General features: G+C 48.0%; 2 protein-coding genes across 3 annotated transcripts in view; one reads left to right on the top strand and one right to left on the bottom strand.

Moving 5' to 3' along the window:
* The window catches only part of SCCPDH (saccharopine dehydrogenase (putative)), a 38,472-nt gene extending 25,784 nt beyond the window's left edge, over positions 1 to 12,688 (top strand). The window contains exons 6-12 of one of the 2 annotated variants that reach the window (XM_011290824.3): positions 2,336 to 2,466; positions 3,093 to 3,210; positions 3,923 to 4,042; positions 4,145 to 4,201; positions 9,101 to 9,212; positions 10,452 to 10,533; positions 12,064 to 12,688. In XM_011290824.3, the coding sequence (XP_011289126.1) occupies positions 2,336 to 2,466; positions 3,093 to 3,210; positions 3,923 to 4,042; positions 4,145 to 4,201; positions 9,101 to 9,212; positions 10,452 to 10,533; positions 12,064 to 12,169 (726 nt within the window). In that variant the 3' untranslated portion in view covers positions 12,170 to 12,688. The remainder of the gene's footprint in view (positions 1 to 2,335; positions 2,467 to 3,092; positions 3,211 to 3,922; positions 4,043 to 4,144; positions 4,202 to 9,100; positions 9,213 to 10,451; positions 10,534 to 12,063) is intronic. The other variant, XM_045048646.1, reaches the window with a different exon arrangement.
* A 2,361-nt stretch (positions 12,689 to 15,049) lies between these two features.
* On the bottom strand, positions 15,050 to 21,009 carry LOC102901264 (kinesin-like protein KIF28P). The gene is made up of 3 exons (XM_045049255.1): positions 20,996 to 21,009; positions 20,702 to 20,942; positions 15,050 to 15,789 (listed from the first exon to the last, which is right to left on the bottom strand). Exons 1-3 carry the CDS (start codon positions 21,007 to 21,009, stop codon positions 15,637 to 15,639), a joined length of 408 nt encoding a protein of 135 aa, XP_044905190.1. The 3' UTR covers positions 15,050 to 15,636.
* Positions 21,010 to 21,856: the final 847 nt, after the last annotated feature.

Here is a 21,856-nt window from a genome sequence, read left to right as displayed (position 1 = left end):
CCACGAGCATGGAAAGTCTTTCTGTTTCTTTGTGTCTTCTTGAATTTCTTTCATCCGTGTTTTATAGTTTTCAGGGTACAGGTCTTTCCCCTCTTTGGCTAAGTTTATTCACAGGTGTTTTATTATTATTTTTTTCGTACAGATGGAAATGGGATTGTTTTCTTCATTTCTCTTTCAGCTGCTTCGTTATTGGTGTGTAGAAATGCAACAGATTTCTGTACGTTAATTTCTGTCGTGTGACTTTACTGAATCCATTTATCAGTTCTAGCGGTTTTTTGATGGAGTCTTTTGGGACGGATATATATATATATATATATATCTCATGTCATCTGCAAATAGTAAAAGTTTTCCTTGTTCCTTCCTGATGTGGATGCCTTTCATGTCTTTTTGTTGTCTGATTGCTGTGACCAGCACTTCCAGTACTGCGTTGAGTAAAAGTAGTGAGAGTGGACAGCCCTGTCTCGTCCCTCTCCGCTTTTCCCCGTGAAGGATGATGTTAAATGTGGGTTTTTTTTCTTATATGGCCCTTACTATGTTGAGGTATGTTCTCTCTAAACCTACTTTGTGAGGGTTTTTTTTTTTATCATGAATGGATGTTGTACCTTATCAAGTGCCTTTTCTGCACCTGTTGAAGTGATCATACAGTTTCTATCCTTTCTCTTATTGATGTAATGTATCATGTTGATTGATTTGTGAATACTGAACCGCCCTTGATCCTGGGAATAAATCCCACCTGATCCTGGCAAATGACATTTTGAATGTGTTTTTGGATGCAGTTTGCTGGCATTTTGTTGATGATTTTTGCATCCATATTCATCAGAGCTATTGGCCTATGGTTCTTTTTGGGGGGAGGGTAGTGTCTTTATCTGGCTTTGGTATCATGGTAATACAGGCCTCAGAATGAGCCTGGAAGTTCCCCTTCTCTTCTGTTTTTTGGAATGATTTGAGAAGAGTAGGTATTTGGTAGGATTCACCTGGGAAGCTATCTGGTCCTGGGCTTTTGTCTGGTGGGAGGTTTTTTTGTTGTTGTTTGTTTGTTTTGTTTTGTTTTTATCACCAGTTCAGTCTCCTTGCTGGTAATTAGTCTGTTCAAATTTTCTGTTTCTTCCAGCTTCAGTTTTGGTAGGTTCTACGTTGCTAGGAATTTATCCTTTTCTTCTAGGTTGTCCAATTTGTTGGCATGTGGTTTTTCATAATATTCTCCTACAACGATATTTCTGTGGCATTGGCTATTTCCCCTTGTTCTTTGGTGATTTTGCTTGAGTCCCTTTTTATCCCTTGATGATTCTGGCTAAAGGTTTATCAAATTTGTTGATCTTTTCAAAGAAAGAGTTCCTGGTTTCATTACTCTGTTCTGTTTTTAGTTTCTATATAATTTATTTCTGTTCTAAATTTTTTTAAGTTTATTTATTTTGAGAGAGAGAGGGAGAGAGCCGGGGAGAGGCAGAAAGAGAGGGAGAGAGAGAATCCCAGGCAGGCTCTGCGTTGCCAGTGTGTAAATGTGCTCATGAATGCATCTTGAAATTTCGAGGAATCGGCATAGGGTTAAGAATTAGGGCTAATTTTGAATTTTTTTTTAATGTTTATTTATTTTTGAGACAGAGAGAGACAGAGCGCGAGTGGGGGAGGGGCAGAGAGAGAGGGAGACACAGAATCTGAAACAGGCTCCGGGCTCTGTGGTGACGAATCTGAAACAGGCTCCAGGCTCTGAGCTGTCAGCACAGAGCCCGATGCGGGGCTCGAACCCACGAACCGTGAGATCATGACCTGAGCCGAAGTCGGACGCTTAACCGACCAAGCCACCCAGGCGCCCCATGAATTAGGGCTAATTGTGAAAGAATATGGCCAGCTGGTTGAGTGAAAATGAAGTGAAACTCGGTGGCATATTAAAAAGAGCATAAGTGATGGTTGGAAGGCAAAAAGAGCACGTGTTGGTGTAAATATCCAATATGATCAAGCTAATGAGCGTTCATGCTGCCTGAAAATTCATCTCAAGATTGTTAAATAAGAGATTATGGCTTGCTCAAATAGAGGTGAAATGTTCTCTGTAAATACTTCTAAGTTCCTTGGTTTTACATATTAGTAATTGTCCCTTAAGATGTGTTTCTTTCTTTCTTTTTTTAGAGAACAGATTTTTTTTTTTTTTAATGTTCATCTGTTCTGAGAGAGAGAGGGAGAGAGCGAGCATAGGGGAGGGGCAGAGAGGGAAAGAATCCCAAGCAGGCTCTGCACTGACATGTGGGGCTCAATCTCAAGAACCGTGAGATCGTGACCTGAGCCGAAAGGGAGTCAGGTATTAAGACGTGTTTCTTTAACTCTTGAATTATTTTTTCAGGGGATGTGTATTCACGATGGTACCTGGAAGTCAGCAGTTTACGGTTTTGGAGATCAGAGTAATTTGAAAAAACTACGAAATGAAGCAAATCTGAAACCCGTCCCAATTATTGGTCCGAAATTGAAAAGAAGGTATATTGACTCAAAATCCGTTCTTTAGTACATCTGGTCTCAGTATATTGTCATTGATCTGATTATTAATAAAGTATGCTACTAGAAAATCTGAGACTGTTCTATAGTAAGTTCAGGATTGTCTTCATAGCTACATAAAATACAATTAATGCATTATTCTAAGCTTAAGTACTTTGATATTAATGTATTTGGACTCGGGGAAAAATTTTTTGAGTTTTGTGACTTTTCCATATCAAAATCAAACATCAGCCAAATTTTATGCAGTAAAACCTCCATTTTAAAGGGTGATGATCTTGTGTAGATTATCTGTTAATAGCACTCTTCTGTGAAAACTTTGTATGTGAAAACTCTAAACTCGCCGTAGAGTTTGGCTGTTGAAATGAGTGTCGTCTAGGGAAACTGGTGGGCTAAAACGTAGCTACACTGTGTTCCGCGCCCTCGGAATGCTGTCCCACCTGTCACTTGTTTGGTGTAGTGGGGAACACGGACATTTTAATGAAGGGCAGGTCTGCCTTTAATGAAGGGCAGGTCTGCTTCAAGAAAAGTTGAATGTTGGTTCACAAAGTCACCAAGTTAGCCAGCCGTAAGTGGAGAAAACGCACCGCGGTCACGGGTCTGCCTTGCAGGTGGCCAGTTTCCTACTGCAGAGAACTCAGCAGCTACTCGGTCCCTTTCCTGGGAGCGGATGTGTCTGTTGTGAGGCGGACCCAGCGCTACCTGCACGAGAACTTGGAGCAGTCTCCCGTAAGTGTGCCCGATTTAACTCTTAACAAAGAGCACTGCGTTCGTTCCAGCCCCCCTCGCTGTTTAATGTAGGAGCTTTATGTGTGTAAAGCAAAACAGGAAGGCCAGCCAAGGCGCGCCTCAGTTTCTGGAAGTGCACGGAATGGGGCGCGGAGAGCACTTTGCATTGTGGGAGTGGAGGTAGCCTCCCCACAGTTCAGACCTGGCCCGCCGAGTACCTTGTCAGTGCAACAGAACAGCAGCAGATTTAGTCCAGAAACGCTGGGGTCACGAACCCCCACCAACCCCGTCTAGAGTCTTAGCTGCTGGGAGGGAGTCTCCCCCGGGGTATCGTCTTACTCCTTTTGGTGAGGGCGCTACTCCCACTTTTGAGACTTGAAGGAGACAGTGAATCTCAAGTTAAAGGATTATTTTCTCGTGGGAGGGCTTCTAAGTAGCATTCACATATCTACATCCTATAATGTGTCATCACTGAATGTAGCTACGTTCTTGTGGACTTTTGCGTTCAGGCAGAGGAAGCTACAACGTCTTTAAAAAATATGCTCCCAATGTCTGCTTTCTGAACAAGCTTTTAGAACCTAACACATTCATAAAGTGGAGAGTGCTTTTGCTCAGCATTTTTGAGGACAGAGTAAGTTACAAGCAGCCGACACGCTTGTGTTACTGAGTCTGCAGACGTAGGGGTGACATTCTGACTTTGTCCCTCTCGTAGGTTCAGTACGCTGCTTATGTAAACATGGGAGGCATCACCTCTGTTATTAAGCTGATGTTTGCAGGACTTTTCTTTTTATTCTTTGTGAGGTTTGGCATTGGAAGGCAACTTCTCATAAAGGTAAGTAATATTTTAACGAAATTAGGTCTTTACTAGTATTTTCCGTGGGTTTTAAAAAAATGTCACTGAGCGTTTTTTTTGTTTGTTTGTTTTTTCCCTTAGTTCCCATGGCTCTTCTCCTTTGGTTATTTTTCAAAACAAGGCCCGACACAAAAACAGGTAACCCTTTCTTTTGTATACAGGTGTTTAAAATAATAATTTTCCTTAATTTGTTTTTACTTTTCCTCAGTGCATTTACAATAACAGATAAGACTTGATGGGGGCACTTACCATGTTGACAAGTGCCTTTATGTTCTTTTCATAAGTTAGATCACTTAGTCTTTTCAGACACCCCTTAAGGTAGGTATTATCTCCACTTTACAAATGAGGAAACTGAGGCACAGAGGCCAAGAACCGTGCCCAAGCTCCTACAGTGAGTACGTAGCCAAACCGGGGTGAGGCCTCATAGTGATCTCAAACATGTTTAGTCGTCCATGTTTCTCCTCCCCCCAGGCTGCACTTCCCCTCTTCCACACACTACCCTCCCCCTTCCCCCTCCTCCCCCTTCGCCCTCCTCCCCTCCTCCCCCACGCTACCCTCCTCCCCTCCTCCCCCACACTGCCCTCCCCGTTCCCCCCCTACACCACCCTCCCCCTTCCTTGTCCCCTTCCTCCCCCTTCCCCCTCCCCCCCACACCACCCTCCCCCTTCCCTCTCCTCCCCCACACCACTCTCCCCTTCCCCCTCCTCCCCCACACCACCCTCCCCATTTCCCCTCCTCCTTCTTCCTCCTCCCCCTTCCCCCTCCTCCCCCACACCACCCTCCCCATTTCCCTTCCTCCCTCTTTCTCCTCCTCCCTCTTCCCCCTCCTCCCCCCCATGCCTCCCCGCATCTGCACACCCCTGGTATCCTCAGCACACGAGCGCTTCGTTTCCCTCACATGGTTTACAGATCCTGGGTCCAGTGGGGTCATTATTTCGCCCGCTCACACCAGGCACCGCTGGAAGGTCCTCCCCGCAGGAGGATGGTAGCACCACGAATGCATGCCCTCCCCCCCTCGAATGCATGCCCCTCCATGCATGCCTCCCCCCTCGAATGTGTGCCCCCACGTGCACGCCTCCCCCCGTCGCTAGAAAGCGCCGTCTAAGGCTCCGGTTACGTGTAATTAGTCATCTAGATGTCCGTCTCCTCCCAGGGGCTTTTTCACACGGTACCGGCCCCAGCCCTCCTCTCTGTCTGCAGGTGCCACACCTCCTGCCTCGCGGTGGACTTGAGAACGTGTGCTGTGCGCCCCCCATTCCTGTTCTCCGACCCACGGCCCCTGCCCTCCCCTTCTTTCCTCCCCTCGGAGAAGAATTCCGCACAGGACTAGTCCCGCCACCCATGCTCCTGAAATCTAGCATTTCTTGTGTGCAGTGGGCACAGAGCCGAGTGCTTGACATCGCATTCAGTCTTCCCGCTTACGGTGGAGGAAGTCATCAGAGCGGGTCTGTGCGCCCAAGGTCACGCGGCCAGGGTGTGGCGGGCGCTAGAGTCAGACCTGCCTGCGTCTTCACCTTTACTGTGACCTCAGTCGTCCTGTGATTCTCCACCTGCCCCACTACAGGTTCCTTCTCCGCATCCTAGACACACGCCGACCTAAGAAGGAGTCCTGGGCGCTCCCCTCACCCTGTGTGGGCCCCTCGCCAGAGTCCACGCTGCTCTTACAACTGCTGAGTGGGTTCAATGCGCTGAGCCCTTCTTCGCTGTTTTCTTTGACATTATTGTCCTCCTTGAAATACCGCTTCCCTTGGCCTCTGAGTCCAGGTGACCGCTCTGTGCCTGTCCTCCTTCCCGGCACCCTTGGGTGTGGACCACCCCCAGGGCTCCAGCCTCCCCCACCCCTCTCCCCCTGCACCTGGTCAGCAGACCCCCTGAGGTCTCCAGCTTCCACGCCCAGCTGCTGAAAACTGAAGGTGGCGGAATCGGAGCTTCTTTCCCCCAAACTCCCGTCTTCCTTTACTTCCCAGCTCAGCTGGTGGCACCGTCATCTGTCCAGTCACAGACAGAGGCATCATTCTAGATTTTGCTCCCAAACCATCATCCCCGCCTTACGAGGCTCTGACTCCTCTCCCTTCCTTTTTCCCTCTTCCCCCAACGGCACATAAAATTTACCATCTTAACCATTTTTAAGTGTTCAGTGGTATCAAATCCATATTGTTATTCAAAACATCCATATTATGCAAATTCGTGTGGTCACGCAGCACATTTGTGCTGTTGTGCAGCCATCACCACCCGTCTCCAAGCCTTTTCCTCGTGCAGAACTAGAACTGTCCCTGTTAAACGACAACTCGCCTTTCCTCCTTCCCCCAGCCCCTGGCAACCACCGGTCTCCTCTCTGCCTCTCTGAATTGGACCATTCTCGGTGCCTCGTACGGGTGGACTCACACAGTCCTTGTGCGTCTGTGACTGGCTTATTGCACTCAGCGTGACCTCCTCCAGGTTCATCCAGGTTGTAGCAGGTGTCAGATTGCATTCCTTTTTAAGGACGAATAGTAGTTCGTTTTCACTCTCACACACACCACACACACACACACACTCACACACACACACACACACATACATACCGTGTGCATATGTACCACATTTCCATTTATCCATCCACAGACACTGGGGTTACTTCCCCCTTTGGCTACCGTGAATAATTCTGCTAGGAACATGGGTGTATAAATATATCCTCAGGATTCTCCTTGCAATTCTTGGGGTAAATATCCCTAAATGCAATTGCTGGATCCTATGGTAATTCTATTTTTAATTTTTTGAGGAGCCATCAGACCCTTCGAGCCCACCGCCCCATGTTATGTTCCCGTCAATGGCGCATGGACGTGCTGGTTGCTCCATAGCCTTTGCCAACACTTGTTTCCCCGTTGTTTTTTAAGTTCATTTATTTTATTTTATTTTAGTAATCTCTATACCCATTATGGGGCTTAAACCACGACCCTGACATCAAGAGTCACACGCTTCACTGACTGAGCCAGCCAGGCGCCCCCTGTGTTTTTATTAATGGTAGTTCTAACGGGTGTGAAATGTCATTGTGGCTTTGATTTGCGTTTCCCTGATGAGTGATGTTGAGCATCTTTTCATGTGCCTATTGGCCATTTGTAGGTCGCCTTCAGAGAATGCCTATTCAAGTCCTTTGCCCATTTTTGAATTAGTTGTTTGCGTTTTTGTTGTTGAGTTTTTGGTGGTCCGTGTGTATGGATATTAATCCCTTATCAGATAGGTGATTTGTAAGTATTTGTCCCCACTACTGTGCACAGTCTAAGACGGATCTGGCCTCGTCGCCGCCTTCTTCAACCTGGTTCCCTGACTTGCGGCACGTGCAGTGATTCTCACCTAGGACTTGATCAGGACCCCCCCACCCCCACCCCCAGGGAGCTTTTCCAAAGACTTGTCCCGACCCTGCGTCAGGACATTCTGAGGCAGTAGATGGGAGCAGGGCCTGGAAATATGAGCAGTGGTTCTCACCTTGGAGAAAGAGCCCCAAACTGATGACAGAGATTCAAGTTTGTTTGGTCTGGAATGTGGCCTGAACGGTGGGCTTTTTAAAAGGCCAGTTATGCTAATGTGCTGCCAAGGTTTTGATCACTGGGGTGGAGGTAGGTGGGTTCCAGGTCAGATTTGCGTGGTTTTCGTTCACACCCCTGGAGTGCCAGTGAATGGAAGTCGTCTCTGCAGGAGTGAGGTTCTTCATCATCTGGTGCTGGACGGCAGATGGGTTGCATTTTCATGCCAACCCTGCTGAGTCGATAGTAGCAGCCTGGAGACCATATTGAAAATTGTTGTAACAGTGAATACGCGCCCAGCCTGAGAGGCTGTGATCAGGCAGGGGAGGGGACACGTGCGAGCACGTGTGTCTGTCCTTGTCTGCACCTCTGATAACACGAGTGCCACCCCTCTCCTCTTGGACTGTGTGTTCTAGCCACGTTAGACTGCGGTCCACTGTGATACCACATACCTTCTTGCCTTTGACTGATGGTTTCTCCTTCCTGGTAACCACCCTACCTTTCTGTGTGATAAACTTCCATGAGAGAGAGAGAGAGAGGACACATTTCAAAACCCTGCCCCATTTTCCCCAGTAGATCTAATAATGTCCTCCTTTGAACTAGTCCTGCATCTTTTAATTCATGTCTCATATTTTTATTAGATCTGAGTGTGTGTGTGTGTGTGTGTGTGTGTGTGTGTGTGTGTTCTCACTAAACTATCAGCTCCAGAAAAGACAGGGATCATATTTTAATTATGTCTCATTAATAAAAATTGGTTGACCACAACTGAATTCTGTTACCTTATTTCTAAATTTAGTGATTGTGAAAGATGCTTGGATAAATCCTACAGAATTTAATTTTTTGAATCAGGTTTTTATATCTCCAAGGGGGGCAATTCTGTCTGGCCTGTATTTCCATTACTTGTTGGCTAGTTGTTCTTTTTTGAGAAAGAAAGAGAGAGAGGGAGAGGGAGAGGGAGAGGGAGAGGGAGAGGGAGAGAGAGAGAGAGAGAGAGAGAGAGAGAGAGAGAAAATCTTAAGCAGGCTTCATGCCCAGTGTGGAGCCCAACATGGGGCTTAATCTCACAACCATGAGATCATGACTTGAGCCAAGGTCAAGAGTCAGATGCTCAACCTCCTGAGCCACCCAGGTGCCCCTCCTTGTTGGCTGTTTTTGTCTTGTCTCCTCAAACATCTCTGTGAAACCAGATTATCACGTTCTGCCCTTACCCCCGTCCGAAAATAAAAACTGCCTCCAGCTTGTCCTCTGAAACGACTATTTCAGTGGTGCCGTCCTTGTGTAGGCCACAGCCTAGGAACCGAACTTGTACCGCATCCAAGTGCCTCACCACCTCCCTCCCCTGGCAACACACCCGTCATCAAAACTTGTGTCTTCAAAGAGCTGATTTTTGCCCCATGCTTAAAGGATGATAGGGTCTCCTGGCAGAATACTGATGTTTTCACCTGCTGGAAATGTCTCATACGAAATAGAATATTTACTGTGTTTAGGAAGGAGATGACATCTTTAATAAATAAGGCCTTTGCTTTTTCCTCAGATGGATGGCTCATCGTTTACATTGAGGTTCTTTGGTCAAGGATACAGCCAAGGCTTTGGTCCCGAGAAGGGCAAACCAAACACGAGAATTTGTACTCAGGTGAAAGGACCAGGTATTTCACATATGACATAAGAGTGCTGGGGCGTTTTACGTTGTCCTAAGGTATAAAGCAGTATTATGATGTTTTTTTCTTAGAGCTTAATTATTTTAGAAATAAATTGCACAAGTTATTTAAGTAACAATATAAATTATTCTGTTAAAGGAAGGATTGACATTGTTATAATCTAATTGTGTTAGTGTATCCCTCCCCCTGGTTTTCTTTTTTAGTATTATTTAATAATTCTGAACAGCATATTTTAATATTGATAAGAAAAGGGGCTGGTTGATATATATTCTCCTACTCAAGGGTCATTTTAAAGCAGTATAATTGTAACATAAAGCTGCGGGCCAAGGTTTCTTTGCAGTCTTTGAACAGCCCTACATTGTTTGTAAAATGTGTGTGCTATGTGCGTTTTCCTGGGGAGGATGCAGGCTTTTGATGGGTGGCTAAAAGGGTCTGTCACCCAAAAAAGCTCAAGAACTTTCGCTGTCAATTTTACAGAGCGGTGCGGAGACACTTCTGCTTGTGAATTACGGGCTAATTATAAGTGTAATTACCACCACCTCTGGTAGATCAAAGGGGGTCTGCTTTGCAGTTTCAGTCAAGCCAGATGGCAAAGATATCGTTGTGTCTTGCCTTCTTTTCAAATTCCCACCAGGCTTCTTAAGATAAATTGACTGTATTTTTATTATTTGACCGAACTGTAAACACTGAGGTTCCCCTTGCTTAGAAACTTTTTTTTTTTTCTCTCAACATTTTTATTTATTTTTGGGACAGAGAGAGACAGAGCATGAACGGGGGAGGGGCAGAGAGAGAGGGAGACACAGAATCGGAAGCAGGCTCCAGGCTCTGAGCCATCAGCCCAGAGCCCGACGCGGGGCTCGAACTCACGGACCGCGAGATCGTGACCTGGCTGAAGTCGGACGCTTAACCGACTGCGCCACCCAGGCGCCCCGCTTAGAAACTTTTTTAAAAGTTACTCAGTTGTTTTTCTTTAAGAAATTGAATCTTTTTTTTTTTTAAGTTTATTGATTTTGAGAGACACAGTGTGAGCTTTAGTGGGGGAGGGGGAGAAAAAGAATCCTAAGCCGGTGCCGCGTTGTCATCGCGGGCCCCGATGTGGGGCTTGAACCCATAAACTGTGCGATCCTGACCTGAGCCAAAATCAAGTGTCAGAATAAAACCTCCCATTTGATTTTTGAGTGTTGCCGAATGCATTAACATCTTTCTTCGATCATCTGTCTTCCGCAGAGCCTGGCTATGTGGCTACCCCCATAGCCATGGTCCAGGCAGCTATGACTCTTCTAAATGACGCCTCTGATCTTCCTAGCATGTAAGTCTGGTTTTCTTCTAATTCGAAGAGGCCTTTTTCATCCGCGTTATATTTTCGCTTCTTTTGATGCTGTTTTCAGGCAGTGGGTCTGCACATAAGCATGCACGTTCCCTTTGAACCTAAGATAGAGGTAAATTAAATTTGTAAGAAGGACCGTGTCTTAGTGGCCTCTGAGAACAGTGCAGAGATAGATAAATGAGAGGAGACAGGAAGTGTGAGAGTCACGTAAGTTGACTTTAGTTCCTTGTAAAAACAGCTCAGGTCTGGAGTCAGCTGCGCTATAAAGGCCCTCGTTGTTAAATAGTATTATCAGGAGCCTCTAGTCAGTGCTGATGATACCCGGCTGGCCATGGGCGGCCCTGATACCGTGTGTGGATTCATTCATGGCAGCTTGGCTAGATGATTATCGATTGGGCTCTGTCACTGGAGCCTTTAACTGTTCCTGTACAAGTAGGCCAGCTTTACAAATGAGCCTTAGGCCCGCAAACTCAGAAACAAATAAATGTAGATATGACCCGAAACGGTATTAAGTGACGGACATAAACAGTGTATAAAGCAAAGTCTCATTAGATTTTTTCAAATAATTCTACAGTTGACCCCCCCCCCGCAGTCAAAAATCCATGTATAACTTTAAAACATTTTTTCTAATGTTTGTTTATTTTCGAGAGAGAGAGAGACAGAGTGTGAGTGGGGGAGGGACGGAGAGAGGGGGGGGACACAGATTCCGAAGCAGGCTCCAGGCGCCGAGCTGTCGGCACAGAGCCCAACGTGGGGCTCGAACTCACAAACTGTGGGATCGTGACCTGAGGCGAAGTCGGACGCTTAACCAGCTGAGCCACCCAGGCACCCCATTCATGTGTAACTTTTAACTACCCATCCCAAACTTAACTAATAGCTTACTGTTGACATATATTATACTACATTCTTACAACCAAGCAAGCTAGAGAAAAGAAAATGTTAAGAAAATCATAAGACAGAGTACATTTATAGTACTACACTGTAAAAAAAAATCATGTGTAAGTGGACCCACGCAGTTCAAACCCATGTTATTCAAGCGTCAACTCTATACCCTTTGAAAATATTTAACATATTTTTTAAAATGTTAGTCATTATAGTTAAAGAAACTTCTTCCATCCAGTTTAAGCCTTATTTATGCTTTCATAATAATTTATTGCCTAAGTTTATTTCACTCAGGTCCTTTTTCTATCCTCCTGACTCCAAGGACTGGCTTTATGAGCAGCAGGAGTCCCTTGGGTTGATGGCCCTCACTGCCCCTCGAGCACACAGCCGTGTCCTGGGGGCTGGGCCAGTCTGGACGGGTTTGCTGGGGCTGCTGGCTTCGTCCCGATTTTGTACCTCCTTTGTTCGTTGGCTCATTTTCAGAATGGAACCCAAACGTGTCCATGAGGGAACAATGGTTTCAGGAGTTCTGCTGGCTCAATAGCTGCTTCTCAATAGCTGCGGTCACGCTAGCAGAGGGGAGGCCTGGAGACCGGCCTCGGGCACTGTTTTCCTTGTTCTGTCTTACAGGGGCGGGGTCTTCACCCCAGGAGCCGCCTTCTTCAGAACAAAGTTGATTGACAGACTCAACCAACGTGGCATGGAATTTAGCGTCATCAGCAGCTCTGAAGTCTAGACGTTGGAAGAACTGACTGAAGGCAGGACATGCATGAATTCATGGCTTTTTTGTTTGAAATTTGAAACGCTACACGTGAAAAAGTTGTCAGATCTAAAATACGTGCACATTAAAAGCAGGAAATTGTACTAGCTTGCCCTAAATTTCAAATCTTTGTTGACTTTGTGATTTTATTGCTCGTGGAACAGAACCGATATTTGACTTCTTCATCGAAGAGTTCGTCGTCAATGCTTATAAGTCAGCTGGCGGACTAGAGGGTGGGGGGGTGTCTTGATCTGTGTTGCTCACAGACTCCCGATGAGGCACTCAGGCTGGTGTTCCTGTAAGGCAGTAACTGCTATTTTCCTCACCTTGATTTGGAGAGGGAGCTCCCCTTGTGATGAGTGTCTGTGCGTATTGTTTGGGCCTTTGCCAAAGGAAAACGCACTTTTTGCTATGTTAGCCTAGTTTCTCGCCCATCCACGCTAACTGAGTTTTTGACTATTACCTAAGTTGAATAATAAAGGGTTGTCGATGGAACGGTGGTTTTGTGCTTGGACCTAAGTGTTTGAGGTGGTGGCAGACACGCCCCCCCAAGTGGTCTCGCCTGTGCCGCTGCTTTCTCTGCTTCCGAACCTGTGATTGGTTTCATGGGTACAGCTGGTAAGTTTCCACCCACTTTCACCGCCTAACCAGGATTTTTCTCCTCTTTATTTTTTGTATTTAACCAGGTTGTCCTCTGAAGCCCTAAAATAAGGCAGAGACTTTTCCTTTTGTAATAAGCGTAAAATAAACACATACCCGGGCTCTGTGCCGCGAAGAGGGCAGCTGCTGCCTTCATGAAGCTTCTGCTCTGCAGGGAGAAGCATGGTATCGAGAGGAGCATTAATGGCGTTGAGCAGCCCTTCTGTGCTACCTGTACGGAAGAGGGCGTCTAAGTGAACACGGAGATTCATGCTGGCGGTGCGGGTGTTGCCCATCCTCTGCCCTCAGCTCTGCCCTAATTTGGGGGACCTTGAACGAAGTTCTTATCTTCTCCCAAATCAGGAAGGTGTTCGGGAGCAACAGAGTGGCCACGTGTCAGAATCCTAGAACGACACTGGGGTCCGCAGCGGCCCCCAGCAGTTTGCATTCAGGGGGTCTGCAGGTTGGAGCCGACTGATGCGGGTTAGATGTGCATCTGGGACCCGCTGGGGGAGGCTGCACGTTGTTAGGTGTTCTCTCCAGCTTCGCGGTGTGTGGGCCGTGTCCTGCTCTGAGGTGGATGCCGGTGCGCACAACCTGCGTGGGCCTCCTCCAGCCTGAGATACAAGTGTGTCTCATACAGATTATCTTTAAAAGAATTTTTTTAACGTTTATTTGTTTTTGAGAGACAGAAACAGAGTGCAAGTCGGGGAGGGGCAGAGAGAGAGGGAGACAGAATTCGAAGCAGGCTCCAGGCTCTGAGCTGTCAGCACAGAGCCCAAGGTGGGGCTCGAACTCACGAACTGTGAGATCATGACCTGAGCCGAAGTCAGATGCTTGACTGACTAAGCCCCCCCCCCAGGCACCCCCAGAGTATCCTTTTAAACCTTGAGGCTCCTCCAGCCACCCTTTTGCAGAAAGCCTGTTACTTCTGCAATTATTTCTGCAAACTGGCAAAGAACGCCGAGGCTCAGTCCACGAGGTATTAGCCATTCCTGCTTCCCTCGGCCTCTCTGCCAGGCTTTCCAGGATTCCCTGCTGCTTTGCAGACCCGGTCCCTGCGGCCATCAGCACGCAGAGCTCCACACTTGGGCTTCACTGTTTCAGGTTACTTTTTAGTTGGTGTGCATACACTGGTCCTGCCCCAGAGCCCCTGGTTCCCCCCAGGCCTCCCCAACGAGCCCCTGGTTCCCCGCCCAGGCCTCCTCGATTAGCCCCTGGTTCCTAGTATTAAGCAGAAATCACCAGCCCAGACTCCCTGCTTCTGGGAGGCTCCTCTTGGAGGCCTTGATAGCTGGCCTGCCATAGAGTTTGTTTCATCCTGTTTGATTGCCCTAACTTCATACTTTAGGGGGCAAGGATTGGGGCTGTCACGTCTATTTCCTCTGTCCTGGTTTCTTACACAAATCAGCCCAGCCTCCCTCCCGCCGCCCCAACCTGGGACAGTTGTGCACAGGGCACGGTGGTCCAGAACGCCGCCTGCAGACTTCTCACTCAGAGGCCTGCACAGGCCTTGCTTATTTAAAACCTCAAAACGGGGGGCGCCTGGGTGGCACAGTTGGTTAAACGTCCGACTTCAGCCAGGTCACAATCTCGCGGTCCGGGAGTTCGAGCCCCGCGTCGGGCTCTGGGCTGATGGCTCGGAGCCTGGAGCCTGTTTCCGATTCTGTGTCTCCCTCTCTCTCTGCCCCTCGCCCGTTCATGCTCTGTCTCTCTCTGTCCCAAAAATAAACGTTGAAAAAAAAAAAACAAACCTCAAAACGGGGGAGATAACTGTGCCAAACTCATAGGATGGTAATGAGTGAAATGGGCTAACACATTGAGCACGTAGCTTGGTGCCCGGCACACATACATGCTCACGGAGTCTCAGTATCCTTAGTGCTGTTGTTACCAGTAGGGGCTCTCTGGCCACAGGAGGTCTGTCTACAGCCCTCCCCACCCCCGCCGGAGCGCCCAGTGCGTCAGCCCTCGGCGGTGGAGACCCACCCTGCAGTTCTTTGCGGAACCAGGATCACCTGAGATCGACTACCTGTCGGGAGATCTTCCCGAAGGTCTCAGCCTTGGCCCCGCCGACCCGCATTGCGTGGGTGCACGATACAGCACTGAACCATTTTCAGATAAACTCATGAAGGCAAAATAAGTGGATGTTTTCAGAGCAAGGATACCAAAGGAGAGGCTTGAAATAACTGTTAAGTCTCCAGGTCTGACAGCAAGAAATTCATCACAACAGCTTTATTTGAACTTTCAAACTGTTTACCACCAAAATATCAATGGCAGATGCTTATCAGCTGCTTTGGTTTGTGGGGTGCTGTGCTAAGTGCTTCCCAGCCCGGGTGCTGAGCTAAGGCTTTTCTCAGCCCAGGGTGCTGTGCTAAGTGCTTTTCCCAGCCCAGGGTGCTGTGCTAAGTGCTTTACAGGTGCTTTGCATCCGTTACCCATCTGCAGTTAGTGCTGCTCTCATTTCGCCTAACAGGGAACAGAGGCTGGAGGGGGGCAGGGGGCGTTTGCCTCCAGCTCCAGTCGGGAAGTGACAGATGAGAGGACTGAGCCCCAGACAGTCCGGGGCCAGCGCGCAGACTGCTAACCACCCCCCCCCAAGACCTCCTGTCTCCCAGCCCACCTTCGCCCTGCGTGTGGATTCATCTCTACGTGACTGTAAATCAAACTGAAGGACAGAAGCGGCCCAAGAAATGACTGGAGTGCGTTGAGCCCATGGCGCAAGCGCAGCTCGGGTAGCCGAGTTAATCAGGCTGCGCCGGGGAGCTTCGCCCAGAGCTCAGGGGTTGTCGGCGGCTGCGTCCGCGCTATTCTGCGTGCGGCAAACTCGCCCTCTTCTTTTTCACGATGACGGCGACATCGTTTTTCAGCCTCCGCAAGCTGGACTCCAGCACGTCTCCCAAGTCCTTTAACCTCTGTGCCTGTTGCTGGACGAACGGTCGAAGCATTTCATCTTCCTCCTGGAAATGAAGGAACGGGGGGGAAAGGATAGCAGCTTCAGTGGGGTGCCCGGAAGTTCTGCCGGCGAGTCTCGTCGGAAAGTTGCCGGCAGAGGTGGTGAGTCCCCTGGGGGCCTGTCCAGCGTGGGGAAGGCCGCCGGCCCGGCCTTCGGTTGCTGCTGCTGGAGAGAAGGGCTCATTCAGATCGGAATGACCCGCATGCCTTTAATACCGGGGGAGTTCTGGGGTTTGCCAAGGACCGCGCGTGGGGGTGGGGGTGGGGGTGGGGGTGCGCCCGTCGGTAGCGGAGTGTGGGCTGCCTGCTGCGGGCCCCGCCCCGGGGAGGCGGGTGCAGGGGCGCGGGTGGGCCCGAGTGCCCGCGTGCGACAGCGGAGCGGAGGGTGACCGCGCTCACGAGCCGGGAGCGGGCAGAGGGCACCGAGCGTCCCTGCAGGTGGTTCCCGGATCACTAGTGAGATGGCAGCTCGGATACTTAGTTAGGCCATTGCTTCCAGTGTGTTTTCCATCCTGGTTTTCTCTTAAACGTCGTCGTTTATATTTTCTGAATACTACTCTGTGATGAAAAACAATACAAATGGGGTGTGGCTTTTTTTTTTTTTTTAAGCCTTGTTTACAGTGTCCTTCCCCTCATCAGGTTTTCTTTCTCTGCAATTGTGAGAGACAGGCGCACACGAGAACCCTTAACGTGTTGAAGGGAATACACCTACGCAACACAGACCTCCGCAGGTCACACCCTCTCTCCCCCAGGAACAACCACGACTAGCCTGACTTCCGTGATCATCATTTTCTTGTGCCACCTGGAATGCAGCCTGAACCGTATATTTTGCCCGTTTCCTGTCCATTTACGGAATCCTACTGGATGGCATCTTTGGTGGACTTGGAAGTCAGCGCTGACGCGTGGTGCTGAGATTCATCGACTGGCATGTGGCTAGGGTTCCCCGGTCGGGGGGTGGGGGAGATGGGGGGTGCTTCCCTGACCTCTCTTCCGCTGGGGTTTTCGGTGCCGGGTTGTTACGGAGGAGGGAGGGATTAAGAGCAGCTGCGGCATACAGGCGTGGGTTTCTGCAGAATTTTTCAGCCGCTCCCTCATCTGAACCACAGAATGGGAAATGATCCGAGTGACTATTTCCTCAATTCTCTCAAGAATGGTGTATAACTAGAACCATCCTAGTACGTGGGAGACAAATCCGTGCATTGAGAGCCTAGTGAGGTGGTTCTCGGACCTCAGTTCCGAGGCAGAATCACCTGGAGGGCTCGTTAAAGCACGGACTCCTGGGCCTCACTCCAGGGCTCTGGGTTAGCAGGTCTGGCAGGGGTCCTGGGGTTTGGACCTCTAAGACCCAGGATGATTCTGGAGCTGCTAGCAGGGGACCACCCTCTGAGAACCACTGCTTGGGGGCCTTGGGGCCGAATCCTCTGCAGAACCAAATGACTCTGCGAAGAGCTGAGTCGCAGGCTTCTAGGGTTGATGCATTTTCCCACTTTTATTAGGTAAGTGGCAAAAAAATTTTTTTTCTAAGTGGTCGAACCAATTTAAACTCCTCCCGGCAATGCGTGGGTTTCTGTTGCTTCATCCCGTCATCACAGCTGGGGTATTTTTAGACCTTTAAGTTTTGCCAGCATGGTGGGTTTATAATACCTTTCACTGTGGTTTCAATTAGTGTTTCCCGAACTACTCAAGAGGTTAAGCACCCTTTGATGTGTCTACTGGACTTTTTTTTTTTTTTTTCTTTTTTTTTTTCTGTTGGGCTGTTTTTCTTTTTGCTTTGTGTCGTTCTTTGCTTTGGATCTTAGTTCATTACATGTTAAACGTGTTGTGTGTAAATAACCTTTCCTGGCCTCTTTTGCCTTTATTTTGGTATCTGGGTCAAAGTGTACCATTTAGTACAGGTGCGTCTATCGGTGTTTCCCTTGACAGCCGGGTGTTTTCTCCTGTCCTGTCACCGCAAGGTCATGATCATCTCTAGGCTTTTTACCTTTTGCGGTTGGGTCCTTAGTTGTCACCTGAAATTGGTTTCTGGCTATAGTCTTAGATAAGATTCCAATTTCATTTTGGAATGCATTTGTATGCATTCTTTTTTTTTTTAATTTTTAAAGTTTATTTATTTTGAGAGAGAGAGTGGGAGGAAGAGAGAGGGGATTGCAGGCAGGCTCCACACTGTCAGCACAGAGCCCAACACGGGGCTCGAACTCACAAAACTGTGAGATCGTGACCTGAGCTGAGATCAAGAGTCTGACGCTTAACCGACTGAGCCACCCAGGCGCCCCGGTATGTATTCTTAATTCTAGCACCGTTTGTGGTAAAATCCACCTTTGCTGCCTTCACCGCAGTCCCTCGTCGGTCACGTAGCGTGTCTCTGGTCCTGGGTGAATCTGTTTCCGGGCCTTCTGTCCTTCTCCTTTGGTTACCTTATCCGCACTGGGGCTGATACTTTGCTGTCTGTTACCATAGCGTTAAAGTAAGCCTTGGCATCAGGTAGGGCAAGGCTTCCTACGCTTCTGTTTGGGTCTTGGCTGTTCTTTGCTTTCGCAATTCCATCTCAAGTGTAGCATCATCTCGTCAGATCCCGTTACATTTGGTTGGGTTACAGTGACTCTCGGGGGGACTCGAAAGAGTCGCAATTGCAAATCTTCCAAACTGTGGACACCTAGCACGTTTCACCATTTATTTAGATCTTCGTTAACATCTCTCAAGCGAAGTTTAACATTTTCTCCATACCAGGCCATAGTTTTACGGGCTTTATAACACAGTTCTATGTTAGCTATAGGCCTAAGTACTTCCTGGATTTGGTGCAATGATCAATGGCATCTTTTACACAAGGCAGTGCTGTTGGATGCTGTTATATTCAAATGCAGTTAATTTTTTTTTAACGTTTGCTTATTTATTGTGAGACAGAGAGAGCAGGGGAGGGGCAGAGAGTGAGACAGAGAATCCCAAGCAGGCTCCGCACTGTCAGCCCGGAGCCTGTCACGGGGCTTGGGCCCACGGACCATGAGAGCACGACCTGTGCCGAAATCAAGAGTAAGACACTCAACCAAGTGAGCCACCCGGGCACCCCTCAAATGCAGTTAATGTTTAAATATTGATTTTCTTGGGGCGCCTGGGTGGCTCAGTCAGTTAAGCGTCCAGCTTTGGCTCAGGTCACGATCTCGCGGTTTGTGAGTTCGAGCCCCACATCGGGCTCTGCGCTCACAGTGCGGAGCCTGCTTGGGATTCTCTCTCTGCCTCTCTCTCTGCCCCTCCCGTGCATGCTCTCTCTCTCTCAAAAACAAAACAAATATATATGTATTGTGTGTGTGTGTGTGTATATATATATATATATATATATATATGATTTTCTTTCCAGCAACTTTGTAATTCTAGTAGTTAATTTATAAATTCTTCTGGAATTTTAATTTGCATACACAGGTCATCTGAGAATAATAACAGAGGCAGCATGGGGTAGTAGGAGAGAACACAGACTGTGGAGGGACCCTTGCTGAGTTTGGAGGTTGGTCCTGCTAGTCAACTGGTCGTGTCCTCACCCAAGTTACTTAACCTGTCTTGTGCCTTAGACCCGTCATTTGTAACATAAGGCTAATGATGGTACCGACGACATCGGGCTGTGAGAATTGAGTAACTGTAAAGCACTTAGTAAGTGTTGTATAAACATATGCTATCGTTGCTGTTACTTTTTCCCCTTTTCAACTTTATTCCTGTGTTTCGTGCTCAAGTACAGTGTCACACAGAAGTCAAGTTGGCTAGCATCCCTGACTTCTTCCTGATGTAAAGGGAAAAAAGCATCCAGCGCTACACCATTAGGGATCATGCTTGCTCTGTGCTTAAGTCTGCCTTCCTCAGATTGAGGGATGTCCATTCTATTCCTGATATGCTAAGAGTTTTTATCATGGCAAGATGCTGAATTTTGTCACCTGCTTTTTCTGATTCTGTTGAAGTAACCTTGCTTTTTCTCCTATAGTATCTTTTTTTATTAAAAAAAATTTTTTTTTTCAACATTTTTTTATTTTTGGGACAGAGAGAGACAGAGCATGAACGGGGCAGGGGCAGAGAGAGAGGGAGACACAGAGTCGGAAACAGGCTCCAGGCTCCGAGCCATCAGCCCAGAGCCTGACGCGGGGCTTGAACTCACGGACCGCGAGATCGTGACCTGGCTGAAGTCGGACGCTTAACCGACTGCGCCACCCAGGCGCCCCTATAGTATCTTTTTTTTTAAAAACTGCTTATTTGTTTTAAGAGAGAGAGTGAGCACGTGAGCAGGGGAGGGGCAGAGAGAGAATCCCAAGCGGGCCTTGAACCCGCAAACGGTGTGCAAGATCATGTGTGACCTGAGCCCAAATCGAGAGTTGGATGCTTAACCGACGGAGCCACCCGGGGCACCTCCTCTAGCATTTTAGTGTGATGAATTGTATTCATTTGGTTTATAACAGTAAGCCAAATCTGTGTTTCTGGGGTACTGTGTAAGTCATAAAGCCAATGAATATCACTACCTGGAAACAGCCAGCAGTGCACTTGAATAAAAAAGCAAGAGCAGAGACGGATGCCCAGGAGAGCAGCGGACACACTGTTCAGGCCTCCGCCTGCTCTCTTGTTGAACACACACACCCCCCAGCTCAAGAAATGCGGTTCCTTCCAGGGGGCCTGGGGGGCTCAGTCGGTGGAGCGACCGACTTCGGCTCAGGTCATGATCTCACGGTTCGTGCGATCGAGCCCCGCATCGGGCTCTGTGCTGACGGCTCGGAGCCCGGAGCCTGCTTCGGATTCTGTGTCTCCCTCTCTCTCTGCCCCTCCCCCACTCATGCTCTGTCTCTCTCAAAAGTAAATATTAAAAAATTAAAAAGAAATGCAGTTCTTTCCAATGCCTAAATCTAATGGAAGAAGAACCCTGTTGCTCCCAGGATTCTGGTTACTTACAGGCGGTTTCTCTTGTCTCAGTCGGAGAAGCTGCGCTCTTGCTCGGTTCATGCTGTGGTAGAACAGCTTAAGGGCTTTGGCAAATTCTCTGTCGGAGCTGGCTGGCCGAGTGTACATTTGGTTCATCTCTCTGGCTGCTGGAGGGTGTGCTGCCGTCCAAGTTAGCTTCAGGGTGTTGGAAGGCTTATGTGCTGAGGTGGTGAGAGACAGAACATTTATTTCAACATCTGCTCTCCCACATCTCTATGTACATATTTATTTGGGTGGCAATCTACACCAGCATTTATCAAGCACAGGTTGAGACACATCCAGGCAGAAGGGGAAAAAATTCCCAGATTTTTTTTTTTTTTATGAAACAAGATATAGATCAACTCATTAAAAAGTAAATTTCTTTGAAATACAAATACACATCTCAGAGCTCAGTTGGTTAAGCATCCAACCTTCGCTCAGGTTACGATCTCACAGTTCGTGAGTTCAAGCCCCGCTTTGGGCTCTGTGCTGACAGCTTGGAGCCTAGAGCCTGCTGAAGATTCTGTGTCTCCCTCTCTCTCTGACCCTCCCCTGATCTCTTTCTCTCTCTCTCAAAAATAAACATAAAAAATTAAAAAAAATATATATATATATAAATATCCATCTCAAACGTAGGAGTTTAGAGAGAAACTTAAGCAAGACTTACGTAGCCTCTCACCTTGTTGAGTAGAACCGACCTTCTCAAGTGATTGTTTGAGAAACACGTTTTCTTCTCTCAGGGCTCTGTTGGTGTCTCTGAGCAGCTCTGTCTCCTGCTCTAACTTGAGCAGTTTCATGTAGAGTTCCGATATCTGATTTGATGGCGTCTACAAAAAAACATGTCAGGTTAGCCTTTCGCGGGGTTATCTGCATACCCTTTGGGACTGGCAGTTTTACCCCCCTAGATGGGGTAGGGGTGAGGGTGTGGTGAGCAGGGTTGAAGCCCCTGGAGGAACACAGCAGTAAATAAGGAAAACATTTGTTAAGTGGAAGGAACACCGATGATCCCTAAGCAGCTGTCACGTGCGATGCCCGTTTGAATGTCACATAAATGGGCACACCTGGCCTGGATCCATCAGAGTAGACATTTTCTTGGTGTCCACCATGACGTGGCCTTCACTTGTGACCATGAGGTCCGACTGAGAG

The sequence above is a fragment of the Felis catus genome, chromosome F1 (assembly GCF_018350175.1).
Source record: "Felis catus isolate Fca126 chromosome F1, F.catus_Fca126_mat1.0, whole genome shotgun sequence".
Lineage (NCBI taxonomy): Eukaryota > Metazoa > Chordata > Mammalia > Carnivora > Felidae > Felis > Felis catus.
This window is presented reverse-complemented; position numbering and strand designations above follow the sequence as displayed.

Bases quoted from the DNA above. Each gene is read 5' to 3' on its own strand.
- LOC102901264 (XM_045049255.1), bottom strand. The intron at 15,790-20,701 runs GTAAGTAACCAG...CTTCATTTCCAG, and splicing joins TGAGACAAGAGAAACCGCCT to GAGGAAGATGAAATGCTTCG.